Source organism: Microcaecilia unicolor, chromosome 10, assembly GCF_901765095.1.
Source record: "Microcaecilia unicolor chromosome 10, aMicUni1.1, whole genome shotgun sequence".
Classification (NCBI taxonomy): domain Eukaryota; kingdom Metazoa; phylum Chordata; class Amphibia; order Gymnophiona; family Siphonopidae; genus Microcaecilia; species Microcaecilia unicolor.
This window is the reverse complement of record NC_044040.1, coordinates 185,795,187-185,817,055: the sequence shown is the minus strand read 5'-3', so window position 1 is coordinate 185,817,055 and position 21,869 is coordinate 185,795,187. Positions and strand designations below refer to the sequence as shown.

At 42.7% G+C, this 21,869-nt stretch overlaps 1 protein-coding gene across 3 annotated transcripts in view; it reads right to left on the bottom strand.

The window, feature by feature from the left end:
* Positions 1 to 1,546: 1,546 nt before the first annotated feature.
* LOC115478535 (voltage-gated potassium channel subunit beta-1) overlaps positions 1,547 to 21,869 on the bottom strand; it is a 296,142-nt gene continuing 275,819 nt past the window's right edge. For 2 of the 3 annotated variants that reach the window (XM_030215947.1, XM_030215948.1), the window contains exons 9-14: positions 19,406 to 19,491; positions 15,101 to 15,221; positions 12,870 to 12,964; positions 10,476 to 10,596; positions 4,502 to 4,590; positions 1,547 to 2,110 (exon numbers count right to left, since the gene is read on the bottom strand). In XM_030215947.1, coding sequence (XP_030071807.1) covers positions 2,021 to 2,110; positions 4,502 to 4,590; positions 10,476 to 10,596; positions 12,870 to 12,964; positions 15,101 to 15,221; positions 19,406 to 19,491 — 602 coding nt within the window. In that variant the 3' untranslated portion in view covers positions 1,547 to 2,020. Of the gene's footprint in view, positions 2,111 to 3,658; positions 4,591 to 10,475; positions 10,597 to 12,869; positions 12,965 to 15,100; positions 15,222 to 19,405; positions 19,492 to 21,869 lie in introns of those variants that run through there. The other variant, XM_030215946.1, reaches the window with a different exon arrangement.

Sequence of the window (21,869 nt, the reverse complement as noted above, 5' to 3'; positions counted from 1 at the left end):
CTGTGCCCCCTTGAAAGAGCTCTCTTCTGTCCTTATGTTGCCAATCACTTAAGTGGAGGAATAGTCTGGTGCTTTCAGCAGTGAGCTGAGAAGCAGGAAAGCCAGGTTCAAATCCCAATGGCACTCCTTGTGACCTTGGGAAAGTCACTTAAACCTGCCTTTCAGAAATAAAGAAATAATACCTGCTGTACCTGAACGTAACTCGCATTGACCTATCAATGAGAAATCATGATATAAGAATGCTTATCTCTCTATATAAAAGGCAACCCCAACGTTCTGAAGCCTCCACGGAAGTTGAGGCGCCTGAGATATCCGGTGTGCCCTGGAGTGTCTGCACCGCCCTCGCGTCAAAACGTCATGACGTCGAGGGCGGAGCTATGATACTCGAGGGCTGAAATGGAAACGCCACAGGCACGGCCACGGAGGCGCAGCAAAAAAAAAAAACCACCCCAAACCCTCCCCACACACAGTGACGTGAACCCCGAACAAGGCAAGTAGCTCGGAGGGACGGAGGGAGGGGGCCCCTTGCTAGCACCCGTTTCATTGCGCTCAGAAACGGGCATTTTTTCCTAGTCTATATAATAAAACATCCTCAACGTTCTGAAGACGCTGACGTCACTGAAGCCAAGCCACTGACATCATTTCCTTCATGAAGGGTTCGTGGTGGTGAAGCCACCGAAATCACCAAGTCTCTGGGCCCCGCCCTCGCGTCAAACGTGAGGACGTCGAGGGTGGAGCAATGGCGTCACACATCAAGGGCGGACCAATGGCATCAGTGGCTTCAGAACGAAGACTGTGATGAAGGTGCGTTGACAAGGTGCGGAGCAATGGCGTCAGTGGCTTCACAACGACGAAGGGGTAGGGAGGGGGGAGGGGTTGGGGAGGAAAACCTTGCTAGCGCCCGTTTCATTTACTCCAGAAATGGGCCTTTTTTACTAGTCTGTGCCCAGTCATCGAAATATGTTACTTCAAAAAAAAAAAAAAAGTACTTTCTGAAGTCATAAACATTAATGGTAACTTTACATATATTTTAAAAGAATTGTTTTGATTTTACTATATTTTACAGCATAGAAATGCAACAAAGCATTTAATATCGAAAAGCTCCTATGTGTTTTTAAATTTGTTTTAGCTGTGCAAAAAGTACAGAGCCGAAAAACAGATTGTAATAAGATAAGCAGACTAGCAATTGCTTGCTAAACCCCTTCTTCACAGTTTAGAATTTTTTTTTTTTTTTAAATAAAATCAGTTATAGCAACTCTACTGGACCCTGATGTTTTCAGTCTGTGTCGTAAGGAATCAGTGCAACATTTACAATTTCCTGTATATTCCTTCTGTAAAACACACACAGTTCAGCCCTTAGAGGGCTTTTATCCCTGATTTACAAGAATGTGAATTTTTGCACTTTAAATTCTTTGAGAGCTGTCCCTTTTAATAGCCTGCGTTCATGTTTCCTAAAATAGAGTATTTAACTGCTGTGTGCTGTGAGCATGCAGAATCCTTGGAGAGAACCAAAAATGTTTTTATATTGATCAAAGTAACTCAGTGCTGATCTGTCCATTTTCAGTCTGGTAACCAAGCATGAATCTTGTACAACGTGCCTGTTTATTTAGCTGAAGAATTCCTCAGGATCTTGTTACCTTGGATCACTGTTTTCACAATTTTGAAAAATGAAATTTGCATAACACTATTTTACAACCAGGTACTTGACCGTTACAGGCTTACTATACATATTGCATCTTTTGCTGGACAAGCAAGAGGTTTTAGGGGAACTGGCTAATCATTGCCTTTAGCATAAGAAAATACGCAGGGAGGGACGGGGTGGTCTTCAGTTTTTAATGGCTCTTAGATGTGCTTTTGAAGTTACATGCTCAGTGGTAGCAACAGCAAACGGGTTGAAAACTCCAGCAACGATAGGAAGGTGCAGCAAGTTGCTGAATGATTACAATGACTGGAGATTGATCCAGTCTATGTACAGGCCATTAGTTTAAAATCATGCAGTCTCCTTTAGTCGTGCAGCGCATTACGAGCGGTAGTCTTTTTTGCTGTATGGCTTATTCCCCAGTATGTTATCAAGCTCACTCACAACATGTGATGTCATCTTTGGAAGTACCTAGAAGAAAACCAGAGACAATGCTGTTGGTTCCTAGAACACATTCAGTGCTAACAGGGATTGCCAGACTAACTGCCAGATTGCACTGATTTCTGGTGCAGGGAACTAGGTTGAGCAGCCTTTTTACAGGTTGGTACTAGGAAGATGGTCAGGACTGGACTGTTGTGTGGTGTTTTTCACTGCTCCAGCATATCAAGGTAATTCAATGCAACTGTTATACTAATGATACATATACAGTGTGAAAACTGTGTGAATAAAAAAAAAAATGGCCCAATAGTCTAAAGAATATAAGAAAATGTATTAGGACAAAAAAAGAGATTTTAAAATAAATCAAAAGTAGACTGGCACATCAATAAGAATTCAGCAAGTGCTGCAGTTGTTATGAGAAAACATTTATTTCAGTGTTGTGTTATATATATATATATATATATATATATATATATATATATATATATATACGTGTGTGTGCAAATTTGTAATTCTTGCCAATGGTTACTTGTCTTTAATACTGCTTTAGTCAGAGGGTCCTTTACAAAGATGCACTAGTGTTTTTCGTGCATGCTAAATGCTAGAGACGCCCATGGGTGTGTCTAGCGTTTAGCATATGAATATTTAACCCACGTGCTAAAAACCAAAGAACACAATCTAGACTTTTATCACTTGATAAGAAATGTTGAGACAAATTTAGGGATAAAATGGACTTTGCAAGCAGTTGAAATATATAAAAGTTTTTTTAGGCTTTGTTTACTTCAAAAGCATTAAATATCATGTCCATTCATCTGTTTCCTTATTTCAGCAAGCAAATTAGTAAATGGATTGAACTGTGATCGTGGAGGACTCCAGCATAGCAAAATTGGCTGGTTTAAATAGTTGGGGGATGGGGATGTCCTATGTATACCTTCCAATTTCTCTTTACTATCATCTGGTCAGCGTTGGTGCTTGTTGACTGTGCACAACATGCATTTCAGAAGTTCCAAGCATATTAAACTGTTGTGTTTAGCAAATCTTTTACTTAGTGAGTAAGTCACTTTGTAGCACAATTCTATAAATGGTGCCTAAAGTTAGGCAAATAGTTATGCACATAACTTGGTTAATTGATGCTAAATTGGCACTCACTTGGGAGCACTAATTAGCAGTTGTATGTTTAGCTGTCTGATGTGTCTATTCTGTAAACTGAGTGCATAACTTCTCTCGTGTGCATCTGCAAAGGGGCATGGGCCGATCAGAGGTGTTTCCTGGATTTAGACAAGATGTTATAGACTAATTCCATTTCCATTCCTAAGGGGCCCTTTTACCAAACAGCGGTAAAATGTGGCCTTACCTTGCTCCCGTGCACTAAGGACATTTCTACTGTTGGTGGTAAAATGACCAATTTTTAGTATTAATGGCCATGCGCTAATTTTTCTTTTAGCGTATGGACATCAGCACGTGAGCCCGTACCACCACCTATTTTGTAGGGTCTCGCATTCTAAACCTATACTAATCAGTTAGTGTGCGTCAATGCCTGCATGCTGATTAGCACAGAACACACCCACTCTACACCCAGACCCATCCCCAGCGCTGAAAAGTTTTTTTTAAATTTTTTGGTGTGTGCACATCCCAAAATTACCGCTGGATGCCCCATGGTAAGCAATTTTTTTGCTGCAGTAAGTTTGTGTTAGTGCTTGCTACAAGCTTTGCAAAAGGGCCTCTAAGTTGGGCTCCAGCATTACATCAGGTTTTAGCAGCTGTAAGTCTAGCGCCCAAAGTTAGGCGCAAGCTTCACATTAAGCTAGTATTCTGCCAAGGATGCTCTGTGTAGTTCCCTTTGCAGAATGCGCGTTTAGCGTGGGTCTTTCTGGCACCATTTATTGAATTCCGCCCCTTAGTCCTTCGTTCAAGAAATGAACACCTCTCCCACTAATATGGGAGTACATAGGCTTGACTTTTTTGGGATTTTTTGGTGGCCTTCTTAATTACAGTTAAATTATAATGCAGGGATACGGACAACAGCAGAGAGAGGACTGAGTAATCTGTGTGTGGCGGGATCAAAGTAGAGATGTGGCTTCTGCTCGGCAAGTCCTAGTGCTGTTAATTCACCTTTAAGAGTGGGGCTGTCAGTTGAATGTACCTTTATAATTGTTCTGTTTTCTGTTACCTAGAGCATAAACTGAAGCGGAGTTAAAGTTCCTCTTCTGAGCAGCAACTGCTCCAGTATCTCAGACCTTGATTACTGAATATCAAACGGTCAGTCACATCTGGCATCTCATCCCAGAAGAATGCAAAGCAGAACACATCCTCTTGACATGTTCTTACCTTTCCTCTCCATTGTAAGCCTGGATTGGTTCCCCATGTGCTAGCATTTTCTGTATGCAGTATAGTTAAGTTTATGAGTATCCTTTGTTTACTTGCCTGAATTGCACCCAGGTTTTCTGTAAGTTGCTCTGCATTGGATGATCCCAGAAGAACAGAACTCACCCCTTCGTTTCGCAGACACCAAGCTGGGGAAGAGACATGATTTGTTTTTCAGTAAACAGAAGTATGGATAGAATGTGCTGTATTTAGTTGTACTTCACAGTGAAGACTACAAACTGAAAAAAAGTTTTAAGTCAAATTTATGTAACTGGAAAGTAAAGATATGTAAACGGCTGGGGCTTCATTTACCAGACTCCTTGGGTTTTTTCATAGAAAACATGGAGCAGGTTTCTGAAGCTGTTGAAAAGACCAAACAGAAACCATGACTGGGCTGATGATGTCAGGAGTGAGGAAGAGAGTTCATGTTAATGAATTTTCCCTTTGCACCTGGCACTTAGTTCATATTTTCAATCCTGCCAGCTTCTGGATACAAATTAGCCTTCTGGTCAAGAGTAAGCACTTTGCTAATTCCACAAATACCTGACCATCCTTCATTGAAGGGAAAGGGGGTCATGACTTGGGTGTTGATCAGGCATCTAGTATTCCTCAAAGAGGTGAGGGTAGTGGGCCAGCCCTGGTGCCTTAAGGGGAGCGTAAGGGGTAGGGAAGAGGCAAGTGGTGGCTCTTGCTCTGGTGAAGCCTAATGCATCCTCCATTGGGGTGGGGATTTCCCAAGCGATGAGGCCAAATCATTGCTACACAGTTAAGAAGAAGCTAGCTTCTGTAGCTATTTTTAAATTGCAGCTGGAACCCGCTTTTCCCTTCCTTTCTACCCAGCCAATGAGAAAAAAAAAAAAACAATGACCACATGGACTTGGGAGGAGAGAAATGCAGCTAGACTTAATCACAGCATAAAAAAGTGGAGAAGAGTTGTGGCTATGGCTGGGATGCATATCAAGTAATGTTTTGAGGCATGGCCATCAGAGACTACAAGAAACAGGTCTGTTCCTATCCCTGCAGTGTAAGAAGATATGTACAGTTGCTTAGTGTTGACAGTCGTGGATGGAATGGGACAACACTCCACAAGTTTTATGCACCTGCTTTTTCACAGCCTGGGTGGCAGCACACAGATGAGACGATTTTAGCGGCAATCACCTATCCGATTGTGAGAAGGTTTAAGGGGCAAGGCTTCCACAGGTATTCTATTCAGTTGCCATGGCACAAGGTTGGCTTTTATGGCCACCTCCTGACAGCTAAAAGTCCATTTTGCAGACATCATCTAGGTATAAAAAGGGTTGTCCATGTCTGAAATGTCATGGTTTGCAGAGTATTTTATAAATGACTCACTGAATATGGAGTCTTTTGTAAAAGACGGAAAAGGTAACAGGAAACACTTGTATTTGGTGACATGCACAGTAAGAACAGTTCTAGTCCATTGTACAGCTTTGGAGTTGCCTTTGAAACTGTTGAGCTGCATGGGATGTTTTATGTCAGATGAGCAATGTGTTTAATTTAAACCAGGGGCGTATCTGCGTGGGGCCACAGGGGCTTGGGCCCCCGCAGATTTCGCCCTGGACCCCCCTACAACAGACCCTCTCCACCTCCCCCTCCCGCCCGCCACCAACCCGTCGCCGATCTTTGCTGGCGGGGGACCCCAAGCCCCCGCCAGCCGAAGTCCTATCTTCTGTGCAGGATGCAAGTTTCAACGCTTCCTGTTCTTCTGAGTCTGACGTCCTGCACGTACAACGTGCAGAACGTCAGACTCAGAATTTGGAATTCAGTCTGACGTCCTGCGCGTTGTACGTGCAGGACGTCAGACTCAGAAGAACAGGAAGCGTTGAAACTTGCAGCGGCGCAGCCTGCATGGAAGAGAGGACCTCGGCTGGCGGGGGGTTGGGGTCCCCCGCCAGCAAAGGTAAGTGACAGCAGCGGGGGAGGGTGTCATTGGTGGCGAGGGGGGGGGTCCGGAAATGGTGGGGGGGGGGGGGGGGCTAAAATGTGCCCCCTCCCTCTGGTTCTGGCCCCCCCTACCGCCCGAGTCCAGATACGCCCCTGATTTAAACAGCAAAGCACAGGGACTGCAGCTCTAAATATGGTTAATGGCTTCTGACTAAACGGTGCTGTCTGTCCTCTATATCAGAATGAAAAACAAGAATTATAATATAATGACAAATACTGTAAGTTTGTTTGGAAATGAGTTACAGCTTCGTGCTATTTTCAAAATCTTTTATTATAAACATTCAGAGGATCAAGATATTTGCTCCTCTCCTCCCTAAATAAAAAAAAAAAAAAAAGACAGTTTCAGGGTTGGGAAAGGGTTGGTATGTCTCCTTTGTAGATACTCTATGGGAATACTTCAAAGGGTACTACCTCTTAAAAAAAAAAAAAGGCTTCCAACTTGGTTACATAAGAACATAAGGTTCCTAGTTATAATGCCGTTGTATCGCTCCTTGGTGCGACCGCACCTTGAGTATTGTGTTCAATTTTGGTCGCCGCATCTCAAGAAAGATATAGTAGAATTGGAAAAGGTGCAGCGAAGGGCAACTAAAATGATAGCGGGGATGGGACGACTTCCCTATGAAGAAAGACTAAGGAGGCTAGGGCTTTTCAGTTTGGAGAAGAGACGGCTGAGGGGAGACATGATAGAGGCTTATAAAATAACGAGTGGAGTGGAACAGGTGGATGTGAAGCGTCTGTTCACGCTTTCCAAAAATACTAGGACTAGGGGGCATGCGATGAAACTACAGTGTAGTAAATTTAAAATGAACCGGAGAAAATCTTTCTTCACCCAACGCATAATTAAACTATGGAATTCGTTGCCGGAGAACGTGGTGAAGGCGGTTAGCTTGGTAGAGTTTAAAAAGGGGTTAGACGGTTTCCTAAAGGACAAGTCCATAAACTGCTACTAAATGGACTTGGGAAAAATCCACAATTACAGGAATAACATGTATAGAATGTTTGTACGTTTGGGAAGCTTGCCAGGTGCCCTTGGCCTGGATTGGCCGCTGTCGTGGACAGGATGTTGGGCTCGATGGACCCTTGGTCTTTTCCCAGTGTGGCATTACTTATGTACTTAAGTCCTCTACTTGGCTCACTTTTATTACATAGAGCAGTGATTTAACCTATTGTGATGTCATAGTGGCTCATTCCACCAATAAGAGCCAACCTCATTAGTGATGTCACAATGGCTTGATTGCATAGAATGTTTGTACGTTTGGGAAGCTTGCCAGGTGCCCTTGGCCTGGATTGGCCGCTGTCGTGGACAGGATGCTGGGCTCGATGGACCCTTTGTCTTTTCCCAGTATGGCATTACTTATATACTTATGTACTAGTTTAGTCTTAAAATACTGACAATTTTACACAACTGTTTCCTTCCTTTATTTATAAGCAACTATTGATATAGTGCTCTTCTAGGTGTGTCCAGATCAAAGCAGTTTACAAAGGAGGTTCACCATAAAAACATTTGTCTTAAAATCCCCCCCCCCCCCAAAACCTATAAAATCATTAACCCTAAAACTGTGTACTAACCCCATCCATCTATAAAACAATAAATTTCATCTCTGCATTCCAGTAACAAGGCAGTAGTAGTAACCACATCCTACGTTCACTGAAATAGCAAATAAAACCTCACTCAATTAAACAGTCCATCTAGAAGGTTGAGCCAGTCATGATCCCATAAGGGCCAATATAAAAAAGTAGGTTTTAAGACCTTAAGTAATTCAACATGCAGTTCACGTGGAAGAAAATACCAAAGAGTAAAGGCTATGAAGAAAAAAAGCAGAATTTCTAGTAGAATCAACCCTCGTACAGTATAGAGAAGGAATAACCAATTGATTTTGAGATTGTGAGCAAAGTGTTCTAGTGGGTCACTGTGGCATTAATAGTTTTGATAAATACTGAGACATCTCTGAATAAAATGCCTTGCATGTTAAAAACTAATTTATTTTTCATATGGTAAATACTTATCTGCCCTTTCCATGAGGTATGAAAGGCATGCAGTTTAAAACCAGAGTACTGAACATCACTATGATAAGACTCACAACTCTTTAACCAAAATCTCCTTTAATGCAGCAAACATGGAGAAATAACTCGCAGATCAGATGTGCTGGACAAGATACCTTTATGATATTTTCATGTGATCCTGAGTTATCTACTGGTTTTATTTTTAATATTAAGGGGCTCTTTTACTAAAGCTTAGTGAGTGCTAATGGACATTAGCATGCACTAAATGCTAAGAAGCCCATTATCCCCTGACTCTATAAAGGTCGCCAAAAATTGCATGCACAAATTTAGGTGCATTCCCGATTTGTGCATTTAATAGAATAATGAGCCAATTAGTTCCAATAATTAATTAGATTTAATTGGGACTTACGTGTGTAAAGTTAGGCACAGGATCCACACCTAAAATGTATGCCCGAAAAAGGGGGTGTGGAAATGGAAGGGTCATGGGTGTTTCAGAGTGGATCAGTGGCATGGTTTTGAGTTATGCATGTAATTGTAGGTATACTGCACATAAATTTAAGTGCGGGCATTTGCACCATGTTTCTGTTGGTGAAAATGGTGATGCCTAAATTTACGTGTGACCTCTCCACATAAGCATTAATTCTATAAACTGTACCTATGTTTAGGCACAGCTTATAGAATACAGCTTAAGCATTTTTTTCAGCGCCAATTTTTTAGGTGCCATATATAGTCCTATATACCTATGGATATATACCTAATACAATCAATGGTCCTAAGCCATGCAGATTATTGCAACGGAATCTACGCGGGCTGCAAAGAACAACTCATAAAAAAACTCCAGACTGCCCAAAATACAGCAGCCAGGCTGATATTCAGCAAAACACACTTCGAAAGTACCAAACCCCTCCAAGAAAAGTGGCATTGGCTCCCAATCAAAGAATGGATCATCTTCAAAATCTGCACCTTAGTCCACAAAATCATATACGGCATAGTCCCAGAATACATGACAGACCTCATAGACTTATCAATAAGAAACAGTCAGATCATCAAGCTCCTACCTAAACCTACACTACCCAAATTGCAAAGGACTGAAATACAAAACAGCTTATGCAGCTGGCTTCTCCTACATAAGCGCACAACTATGGAATGGGCTCCCAAAAGCTGTGAAAACAATCTACGACCACTTGAACTTCAGGAAATCACTAAAATCCAACCTCTACCCCAACACAGCATGACTATGATCGAACAGGACAACACGCAATCTTCATCCATTCCGACCCTCCACTTATACCTCATATGATCACTATACAACTTTGTATTTGTTATCCACCGACTGGGCAAACGCCTTTGACAGTACTCTGTAAGCCACATTGAGCCTGCAAATAGGTGGGGAAATGTGGGGTACAAATGCAACAAATAAATAAATTGGCTTCTTAGAATGTAGTGTATGCTAATTCTGTTAGTGTGCGTTAAGCTTTAGTAAAAAGGCCCCTGAATGTTATGTTACCCCGTCTCCCACCTAATTAATACATGCATCATTTAAGGGGTTGATCTCTGATCAAATTTGAATACTCCTGAAAGTAGTTATTCTAAGTTCCAATTATACATAGATAAGACCGAAGTACTACATTTGATATGAGCATATGACCTACTTGAATGTGAGATACGTTGATGAGTATGCAACTGGACTTGTTGCTCAAGCATTCTTGCAGGTCGCACTGAATGTGCAGTGAAGAATGTCTATACAGCAGTGGTTCCCAAACCCGGTCCTGGAGGCACCCCAGTCAGTCAGGTTTTCAGTATATCCATGATGAATATTCATGAGGTAAATCTGCATGCAGTGGAGGCAGTGCACGCAAATCTCTCTCATGAATATTCATTGTGAGTATCCTGAAAACTTGACTGGCTGGGGTGCCTCCAGGACCGGGTTTGAGAACCACTGCTCTAGAACCTTTGCTGCTTTTACCTGAAGAACTATCTAATATTTCAGTTCTGGTAAAAGAAATAGCTTATTGTTACAAGTATCAACAGATACAATCGGAGTGCATTTGTAATGCCTTCTCCTTACCTACTGCTAACTGAGGCAGGGTGCATCCAAGCCGTTCTGCAATTGGTGAAAGGTCTTTCAGCTTTGTTCTTTGTCTTTTTCCTTCTTCACTTAGAATTTTGTCCTTCAGCCACTGGTAGCACTAGGAGTAAAGTGCATGGTATTATATACAGCAATTAGTGATTCAAAATTTAATTGAATGTAGAAATAATTAGGGATGTGCATTTTGTTTGAATGGAAATAGGAAATTCCAATAAAATTCCTCATTTAATTTTATTTTGAAACCTAAGCAAATGAAAAACTAAATTGTGTTCTTTTTTTTTTTTCCATTTCGTTTCATTTACAAAGAAAAAAAACCCAGTAGTAAGTAGTCCTGGAGTTCTTTTCCTCCACTGAAAAAATTGTGCCTTCGTTCTGTTTTAACCTGCCACTGAATCTTCACCTCATCCTCCCCAGGGTATAGTGGATACATGCAGCACAAAAGTAGTTCAAATTAAGTCACGAGTTATATAAACCCAAGATGCTGGGCTAGTCTGAACACTAGGCAGGACTAGGGGGTCGCCTAGGGCAGCAGCTTCTGGGAGATGCGAACAAAATGGTTCTGAAAACCATATAAACCCAAGGAAACAGCAGGAAGTGTTTTTACCCAGATGATGATACTGGGAAGGGTGATGTTGGGGTAATAATGATTGGGGGGGGGGGGGGGGGGGGGGTTATAAGGCCTAAAAGTTAATGGAGGATGTGGGATGATCCACGATGGCTGACATGCTGTGAATTTATGTGGGCAGTTCTGATTTCTGTCCTGCTATTACTGCATTCTTTATTCTCTGTGTGATGACTAAGAAGCAGGGGAAAGTAAGGGAAGCCTTATCCGGTACCCCTACCCTGAATCAGGCATCAATTCTGCGATATGCAGTGAGTTCTGGGAGAATTGTAGGTGTCCTCACTGCCCTGCCTGTACATGGAGAGCCGATGGGGCTTGAGGCGAGCGTATCACTCAGCCTGGACTCATAGCACTTTACTAATGCACAGGCAGTCAAATCAAATGAAATCAAATCAATTTTTGTATACCGCTAATATCCCCTTTCCAGGGTTCAGTGCGGTTTACATTCTAGGTGAGACAAAAGCCGATAATGTTAGTGTGAGGTATGAGGACCACTGGTGTAATGCATGAGACCAAAAACATTATAGGAAAGGATAATGGATGATACTAGGAGGAAGGAGTCAATGGAATGGAATCTACGGATGTTTGAGTGGTGCGTGTTTTGTCCCCTATAAGATAGGGAATAATAAAGAATCCCTGGTTGAGAGTCACTGGGTGGAATGACTGGGAGGGCCCTGGGTGGGAGGAGGCCCAGCCCATGGGAGTGTACATGAAATAAAATGCAGAAGAATAGTGCCCCTGGAGAGAAGAGTGACAGGGGAGATGAAGTTAAGAGATAATAAAAGTGAGTGCATGCTTTTTAGAGGGAGGCAGGTAGGCAAGCAGCAGGAGAAAAAACACAGAGACCCTGCAGAGAATAGGGAAGTAGACCAAGAGTAAAGTAAAAGGCTTGAGGAGCCAGGGGACTGGGGCTAAGGAGAGCCCGTCCCGATGACTAGGGTGATTCCAGGAGAGTGAACACTGCTGGAGAGGGTCAAACCAAGAGGGTTTCAGCCCATCAAGGGAGTGCTCCTGAGGATTGGAGAGGAAGCAGATACTAAGACCAAGATTACTCAGTCCAAACTGCGCAGGGGAACTGTATATAACTGTACCTATTTTTTTTATTGCCCTGATTGTTCCTGGATATATACCTGGAAGTGAAGGAGGCAGGATTCCCTTTGAGGAACCATGGAGGAGAGAAAGAGAGATTTGATACATAATCTGGTTAAGGACCATTTCCTATTGAATTCACCGGAGCAGCTGGTTGCAGTTCAAGTTATTTTGTTATAAGCTACTGACTGTGGAGTGCTCATTTTGGAGTGAACAGTGTATGGTTATCCCATCAAGATAGCCTACGCTTAACCGCCAGTTTGTGAACCAGATTTTCCTGGGGGAAAGAGGGTTATCCCACCCACTAACACTTCTTTCTCCAGGTAGAGGCACTGCGTGCCAAGTGAGTGACTGAGCGACAGTCCGACGGAGTCTGCCCTTTGTGGAGTCTCCAGCTTGTTCGGACCCCGGACTCAGAAGCACCCAGGCAAAGGGGTGTTACACTTAGTTGTGAAATGCTGCTCAAGTCACTGAATGTGTTGAAACGTTTGAGATCAACTTCTTGATCTGGCCACTGAAGCAAAAATTAAATCATGAGCATTTCACAGAAGCTTCTCTTCTGGTTACAGGGAGACAACAATAAGTATTTTTCATAAGCTGTGGCTGGATTGGGTTAATAATAGAGTCTAGTAATTTTGCAAATGAGAACAAACAGTTTGTACCTTCAGTGAAGCTCTTGAACTTTCAGGAACTCCGTTTTCATATTTCCCTGAGATAAGGCCACAGGCAAGAGGTGACCAGGTCATTGCTCCAACTCCTAGAAAACAAGCGAGCAGACTATAACCAGATTGTTGAATTAAATATTGGGTTTTATACACTTTGGGGATAACAAAACTATTGTGCAAATGGATTTGTACATGAAAATAAAAAATATGTCCCGTTGGTGCATTTTTGTGTGTGATAGTTTTTGTTGGCAGAGTTGTTTGCAAAACATAAACACAATTGCTAGTAAGCTGTGAAATCATGCAAATTATCAAGTCAGTATATCAGATAGTTTGCAAAAATTAGGGGCTCTGTAGCTTTAACAGCAGTAAGCCGTCAGCGCATGAACTGGGCTGCAGTCATAGCTACTGCACAAATAGTGCAAAGCTTTACCTCACTTAGGTGCCCTTTTACCAGACAGCAGTAAAAAGTGGGCTTAGCATGCCCTTATGTGTCCCATTTCCACGCCCTGAGGCCATTTTTACCACTGGGCTAAAATGGCCAGTTTTCCTGAAATTTTCATTAATGGCCATAGCATGTGAGCCCCTACCACTACCCATTTTCTACGTGCGAAACATAGTAACATAGTAGATGTCGGCAGAAAAAGACCTGCATGGTCCATCCAGTCTGCCCAACAAGATAAACTCATATGTGCTACTTTTTGTGTATACCCTACCTTGATTTGTACCTGTCCTCTTCAGGGCACAGACCGTATAAGTCTGCCCAGCACTATCCCCGCCTCCCAACCACCAGCCCCGGCACAGACCGTGTAAGTCTGCCCAGCACTATCCCCCGCCTCCCAACCACCAGTCCCGCCTCCCACCACCGGCTCTGGCACAGACCATATAAGTCTTCCCAGCACTATCCCCGCCTCCCAACCATCAGCACTGCCTCCCACCACCAGCTCTGGCACAGACCATATAAGTCTGCCCAGCATTATCCCCGCCTCCCAACCACCAGCCCCGGCACAGACCGTGTAAGTCTGCCCAGCACTATCCCCCGCCTCCCAACCACCAGTCCCGCCTCCCACCACCGGCTCTGGCACAGACCATATAAGTCTTCCAGCACTATCCCCGCCTCCCAATCATCAGCACTGCCTCCCACCACCAGCTCTGGCACAGACCATATAAGTCTGCCCAGCATTATCCCCGCCTCCCAACCACCAGCCCCGGCACAGACCGTATAAATCTGCCCAGCACTATCCCCCGCCTCCCAACCATCAGCACTGCCTCCCACCACCAGCTCTGGCACAGACCATATAAGTCTGCCCAGCATTATCCCCGCCTCCCAACCACCAGCCCCGGCACAGACCGTATAAATCTGCCCAGCACTATCCCCGCCTCCCACCACCGGCTGTGGCACAGACCGTATAAGTCTTCCCAGCACTATCCCCACCTCCCAACCACCGGCTCTGCCACCCAATCTTGGCTAAGCTCCTGAGGATCCATTCCTTCTGAACAGGATTCCTTTATGTTTATCCCACGCATGTTTGAATTCCGTTACCGTTTTCATTTCCACCACCTCCCGCGGGAGGGCATTCCAAGCATCCACTAATCTCTCCGTAAAGAAATACTTCCTGACATCTGTACGAATTGGTTAGCTCATGGCAATGTAGCTGCACTAACCAATCAGCACAGGACATGCCCACTCTCTGTCCCCAGGCATGTCTCCTGTGCCAAAAATAACAAAAAATATTTTTTAGCACGTGGGTAACAGGCACACATGTCAAAATTATCATGGGATGCCTCAGTGCCTCCCGCGGTACGCCATTTTTGCTGCTGTAAGCACGCATTAGTGCTTTCTGTAGCTTTGTAAAAGGGTCCCTCAGTTACATTTCAGGGAGAAACAGTTTTTAACAAAAAGCTAGCAATTTCTTGCAACTTTTTTGCAGCAAAGTCACCTCAAGAGAGCACATCCCACAGTTCTCCATTTTTAGCATCTAGTGTAGCTTAGTAAAAAAGTCCTTTAGTGGATGCAAATCGATTGTATACACATATCTAAGAACAAATGTACAATCAATTTGCATGTGTAAAAAAGTTCTAGCATATATACAATGCATGCATTAAAACATGTAAAACAAACTGAAAAAAAAATAACATCCAAAAAAATCACACTGTGCACATCCCACCACGTGCATTATTAAATGGCAGACAATTCCATTTTAGAACACGCGTGATAATGTTTACATCACCTATTTTATGGTACAGCTCTGGCAGTTGAACTTCCACCTTTTCTCTTTGGAACAGATGGTATTCGGCCTGTTCACACACTGGAGGAATCATATTGAACTGCCTTGCTACAGAATAGGCCTCCTGTGGAAAATCAATTAAGTACTACAGTATATTAACTACTCTTGGGATGCTGGACATTTATTTAACACACCTAAGCATGATAATATCCCTTTTATTGAATTTTACCCCATAATCTCAGTAAATCTGATTGATTTCAGATAGGAAGAGGTCAACCTATGTTCTTCAGAACTACTGTTGAAAATACATTTATTTGCTGACTGGACATACTGCAGCTACTTATAAAACTGTTACCCTGCAGATAAGAGAGCAGAGTTATAAATACCAGCCAATGTGCTGACAGATTAATTGCGCATGAGTTTTCAAGGACACCTGCACTTCAGGTACTTAAATTCTGACAACATGAACTCTTGTCCTTATGCCTCAATAAATCCATTAGTTCACCACCTCCATTGTATGCAAATCTCTGCCATACACATTCACTAGGAATATCCTGAAAATCTGGCCTGTTTCCAACTCTCAAGGACTGAACCTGGCGAAGCCTGCTTAGGGCCCCATTTACTAAAATGTGTTGGGCATTCATTTCATTGTCTACTTATTAACACTTTCCTAAATCTCAAACGTTACAGTTTCTAGCATGCCTGATTAAGTAGCTTTTTGCCATTATCTTTTGATTTATCTGGCTTACCTAATTAGAAGGAATCCACCCACTACTCAGCCTGTGGCAGTAAGCGACATCTGAGCCATTCACAACTGTGGGCTAAATTGACCCTGAATATTCAATGCAAGGGCATCAGTGGCATACCGAGGGCAGGGCGGAATGCCCCGGGTGCACGCTGCAGGAGGGGTGCGGGGAGCAGCCACGTGGCTGTCGGCTCCACCAGTTCCCTGCTCCCTCTGCTGTTACTTCCTGTTCCGGGGCAGAGGGAGCAGGGAACCGGAGCAGCCGACAGCCCCGCGGCTGCTCCTAGCATCCCTACAGGCAAGAAGAATGCACCTGGGTGGGGGTGACTTGGAGGTGATATGCCGGGGGGGGGGGGGGGACTGAGGGGGGGAGGGTGCCATGCTGCACCCGGGGGGGGGGGGGGGACAGATGACACTGCAGCGGTGATCCACCCCGGTTGGCAGCCAACCAAGGAACGCCACTGCAGGGCATACTTGGCTCCCATAATTGAATATTGGGTATCAGCGTTCACCTGGAAGTTAAGCAGGCTCCGGCTGATATTCAGACTGGTGTCTGGTTAACTTTAGCGAATAATGTTATGACAGCCTTCTTGCTGTCCCAGCTTTATGCAGTTACTTAGGGGCCCTTTTACTAAGCTGCGTAAGCATCTACGCATGCCCAATGCACACCAAAATGGAGTTACTGCCCAGCTACTGCGTGGCTCTTGCAGTAATTTCATTTTTGGCGCGTGTCCAATACAGACATCCGAAAAATTATTATTGGATGCGCACCAAGTGGCATTTGACACACGTAGGTCATTACCGCCCGGTTGCCACATGAGACTTTACCGCTAGGTCAATGGCTTGCGGTAAGGTCTCAGACCCAAAATGGATGCGCGACAAATTTCATTTTGCCGCACGTCCATTTTCGGCAAAAATGTTAAAAAGGCCTATTTTACAGGTGCACTGAAAAATGATTCTGCACGCACCCAAAACACGCGTCTACACTACCGCAGGCCATTTTTCAGCGCACCTTTGTAAAAAGGGCCCCTTTGCTGGTTAGCAGATTGAAAATTGTCACTAAGCAGATAAGTAGGCTCTCTGCCTCTGCTCCATCCCTGGCCCACCCCTTAACAGAGATGGCCGGTTAGCGGTGCTCTTCAGCAGCCTCTCATGCCTGCTAAAACCCTTTTGAGTATGGGGCAGAATGTATTTAGCACAAGTTTCAAGGTTTCTTTTTTAATCTACATCAAGTGCCCCTGTTATAATGAAAATCCAGTGGAGGCAGTGATCTTTTTGTTTTACGGAGAAGTAGGTGAGAATCCTAAGCAGTGTTCGCCCAACACTGCTTTCCAAGATCATGTACTTTTTAAACATTTTCGAAAAGCCTAAATCTTTTAAGCTTTGCTCAATAACTATGCTCACAAAAACACTGAAATGATATTAAAATTCTATTGGGCTAAAACCTCAATAAATCTGCATGCTCTTAAATTATAGCCAAAATTTAGCACAAATAATAGCACTTAAAACATTGCTCACTAGATAAGAAAGTCATTAGAATAAATCAAATCACAGCCCCCCAAAGTTACTGGGGCACAACTATTAACTTTGCATGCTGCTGGCACTAACTTTTAAAAGGAAGATAGAGCAGCTCTTAAATTAGAATGGGGAGAAAGCTGACAGGAGCACAAGGTATCCTTGAAGGATGGTATTATAACAGGACATTTAGGGAATGCCAATAAAGAGGTTTCAGCAAAGGTGAAAGAAAGCCGGGAGTGTTTAACGGTAGAACAGAGCAAAGGTTGCAAATTATTCCTGCCCTGTATAGAAATGCTAGAAGCCTAAAAAATAAGATAGGAGAGTTATATATAGCACTTAATGAAGAGGTAGCTACAGTATAATAGGTATATCAGAGACCTGGTGGAAGGAGGACAATCAATGGGACACTGTGTTACTGGGGTATAAATTATATCACAATGAAAGGATGGATCAAATTGGAGGGGGGGGGGGGGGTTTGCACTGTATGTAAAAGAGGAAATTGAGTCAAACAAAATAAAAATTCTGCACGAAACAGGTAACAACATGGAATCCTTATAGATAGAAATTCCATGTGTGACGGGAAAGAATTTATGTGTAGGGTTATACCACTGTCTGCCAGGCCAGAACAGACAGATGAAGATATGTTAACAGGGTGACAATGCAGAGGAACAAAGAAATCTCAGTGAACCTGGAAGATGTACTGAGCCAAATCAACAAATTAAAGAGTAGTAAATCACCTGGTCTCGATGGTATACATCCCAGGGTACTGAAAGAACTTACATATGAAATTATAGATCTGCTGTTAGTGATCTATAACCTGTCATTAAAATCATTTGTAGTACCTGAAGATTGGAGGGTGGCCAAAGTAAAGCCTATGTTTAAAAAGGGATCCAGGGTGATCCAGGAAATTACAGACTGGTAACCCTGACTTCAATGCCGGGAAAAATAGTGGAAACTATTATAAAAAATAAAATCACTGAACACATAGACAAACATGGTTTAATGGGACAGAGTTAACATGGCTTCAGTCAAGGGTAGTCTTGCCTCACCAGTTTGCTTAATTTCTTTGAATGCGTGACTAAACATGTGGATAAAGGTGAGCCAGTTGATATAGTGTATCTAAGTTTCAGAAAGCATTTGAGACTCCCCAGAAAGTTAAAAACCCGTGGGATAGGAGGCAGTGTTCTGTTGTGGATTAGGAATTGGTTGATGGATACAAAACAGAGGGTAGGGTTAAATGGCCAATTCTCTCAGTTGAGGAGAGTGAATGATTGAGTGCCCCAGGGATCTGTACTGGGACAGGTCTCCAGCATCTTTCCTCCCTCTCAACCCCCCCAAGGTCTTCAGCATCTCTCCCTTCCCCTCCCCTCCCTTCATCCTCTTCTCTTCAGCATCTCTCTCCTTCTCTTCTTCCCCCTCTGCCTGTGGTGTCCATCATTCACCCCCTCCAACCAATCTTCAGCATGTCTCTTCCTCCCCACTGTGTCCACAAGGTATTTATTCTCTTACCACAATCCCCTGGGGTGGAAACTCTATAAGCTAAGTTGGAGACATCACAGGGCCTTCAGAGGCCCAAAGCCAGCCATCTCCTACCCCCTCCGAACTTCCTATTTCAGAGGGGACCGAAGCCGGCCCACAAGCCTTGACTATATAACATGCAAGGTATGAGAAGCAATGAAAGAGAAGAGAGGCCTCATGAGGCGAGAAGAAGGGTAGCAAAACTCTAGGGGTGCCATGGCACCTGTGGCTAGCTTCCCCTGCTCCGGGGCCTATGTCCACAATGAATATTCATGAGAGATTTACATGTACTGTCTCCACTGCACGCAAATCTCTTTCATGAACATTCATTGCAGATATCATCAAAGCCTGACTGGCTGGGGAGCCCCCAGGACAGGTTTGGGAACCATTGATATAAGGTAATTTTCTTTATTTATATTTTTGATTTTGGGGGGCCAAGATTTATTCTAATGTCTTTCCAAATATTGAGCAATGTTGTATGTCCTAACATTGTGCCAGATCTTGACTATACATTGAAGTTTGATTACCATTATTTCCATAGCATTCCAGCGTGATGTTCCCCAGTACATGGCCATCCCCTGGTTTATTACATAGGTCATTGCTCGGACAATTTCTGTAAAAGAAAAAAAGGTTCATCCTGGTGAGAATCGATAACCTGGAAGCTCATCTCTGCTTAAATAAAGCATAAACCTTTGGCTATTATTTCATAAGATGCACTATGCTATAGAACATTCAAGCAGAAAGCCTCACAAGAGGTACACATTACAGTTCATGTTGTTAAAAGCTGATGTGTATTTCCTTGTGCTAATATACTTTTCTTTATAGATTACTAGAGCAAATGGCTTAAAGTTCACATACATTTAAGATGCTACAGCTGGTAAAATAAGAACATATGAATAGCCAGACTGGGTCAGACCAATGGTCCATCTAGTCCAGTATCCTGCTTCCAACAGAGGCCAATTCAGGACAGAAGTACCTGGCAGAAACCCAATTAGTAGCATCATTCCATGTTACCAATCCCAGGGCAAGCAGTGGCTTCCCTCATAACAATCTCAATAGCAGACTATGAACTTTTCCTCCAGGAACTTGACCAAACGTTTTTTAAACCCAGCTATGCTAATTGCTGTTACCATATCCTCCTGCAACGAGTTCCAGAGATTAACTATTCATTGAGTGAAAAAATATTTCCTCTTATTCATTTAAAAATATTTCTATGTAATTTCATCGCTTGTTCGCTGGTCTTTGTACCGGTTTCACTTCCCAATTACCGGCGTCACCTCCCAATCTCCACTAAGATTCCGAGGATCCATTCCTTCTAAACAGGATTCCTTTGTGTTTATCCCACGCATGTTTGAATTCCATTACCATTTTCATCTCCACCACACCACCCTCTCTGTGAAAAAATACTTCCCGACATTACTCCTGAGTCTGCCCCCCTTCAATCTCAAATAAAAATGCTTTACGTCTAATCTGAGTGGAGTTAGCCATATCAGAAAACATCTGCAAGTTTTGGCCATAAAAAGGAAATCTTTTTTTTTTTAATCAACTTTCAGCATAGCCAATTTATCCATCTCAGATATTAAAGTAGCCAGAAGGATAGCTCTGGTTGCCGCATTCTCCTGTGTTATTTCTTTCTTTTTTTTTTATTATTTTATTTATAAGTTTTAACAAATTATTACAAGAACACTTGTAAATGAAAAAATGGAAGAAAATATACATCATTTTCAAAGGAAAATCAAAATATAAGGTAATTACTTTATCTCATCCATTTCAAGTCCACAATATGAGAGAAAAAACAAGGTACAATTCCAGGAAAATTTTTTCTCATTAATACATAAGATCAAAAGAAAAAGGGAAGAGAACATAATATGCCTGTTATAATCCTTTTAACGGAGTAGATGTAGACAGAGCCTGCAATTGCTGACTAGAATTAACTGCAAACTTAGAATCAAGAAAATTATTCAATTGACTTGCATCATAGAAAATATATTTGACTGAGCTAACTTTAATTACGCATTTACATGGAAAATTTAACCAGAATAGTCCTCCCAACTGTAGGACCCTTGGGCGGAGCTTCAAAAACGCTTGACGTCTCCTTTGTGTTACTCTGGCAATATCCGGAAATATTCTAATTTTGTTATTCATAAAGAGTTCCTCTCTATGACGGAAAAATTGTTTGAGAACCCAATCACGGTCGGGTTCTAACACAAAGGAGACAATCAATGTTGCTGGAATCGTTGTCATTTCTTCTTTTTGAAGTTCTTGCGTTAAGTTCAACATGTCAAATGAAGCGTCAGGTCTTTGTTCTTGTTGGTCCACTACACCTTTTGTTTCTCAATTTTATATGGAGGCAAATAAAAAATTTTTGAAATTGGAGGGTATGCTTGTTCAGGGATCTTTAGAATATCTGATAAATATTTTTTAAATATTATTAGTGGAGCCATTAGTGTAGTTTTTGGAAAATTAATCAACCTAAGAGTTTTAGCTCTTAGTTGATTTTCCAAATTTTCAGTCTTTTGATGCAGAATAATGTTCTCTTTTATCAAATTTGATTGTATTTGTTGAGAAGTTTTTAGTGCTTCATTACATGAAATTAAAGATTTTTCAGTGTTACTCATTCTAGTTTCTAAAGCTTCAATTTTTTCCAAAGGCAACTGAGTTACTTGTAACACCTGAGATATCTTCTGTGTAAAAGAGTTCTCAAGTCCTACCAAGGCTTCCCAAATCGAGTCAAGAGTTATATTCCCAGGTTTAGAAGGCAAAAATGACTTACTGGGTATAGTAAGCTCAGTCAAGTCTCTCTTCATTGTCTGCTCCTGATTCCCAGCCAGCAATTCACTGAATCTTTTTCCTCCGACTTCCACAGCCGGTAGTTCTTGGTCTGCTGCAGTTCCCTCTACTGAATGCACTTCCAGGTCAGAGATGCCGAGTGCTTCCTGCCCCTGCTGCAGACCCCTTGCCGGCATCATCGAAGGACTCCGCTGTTCGGGG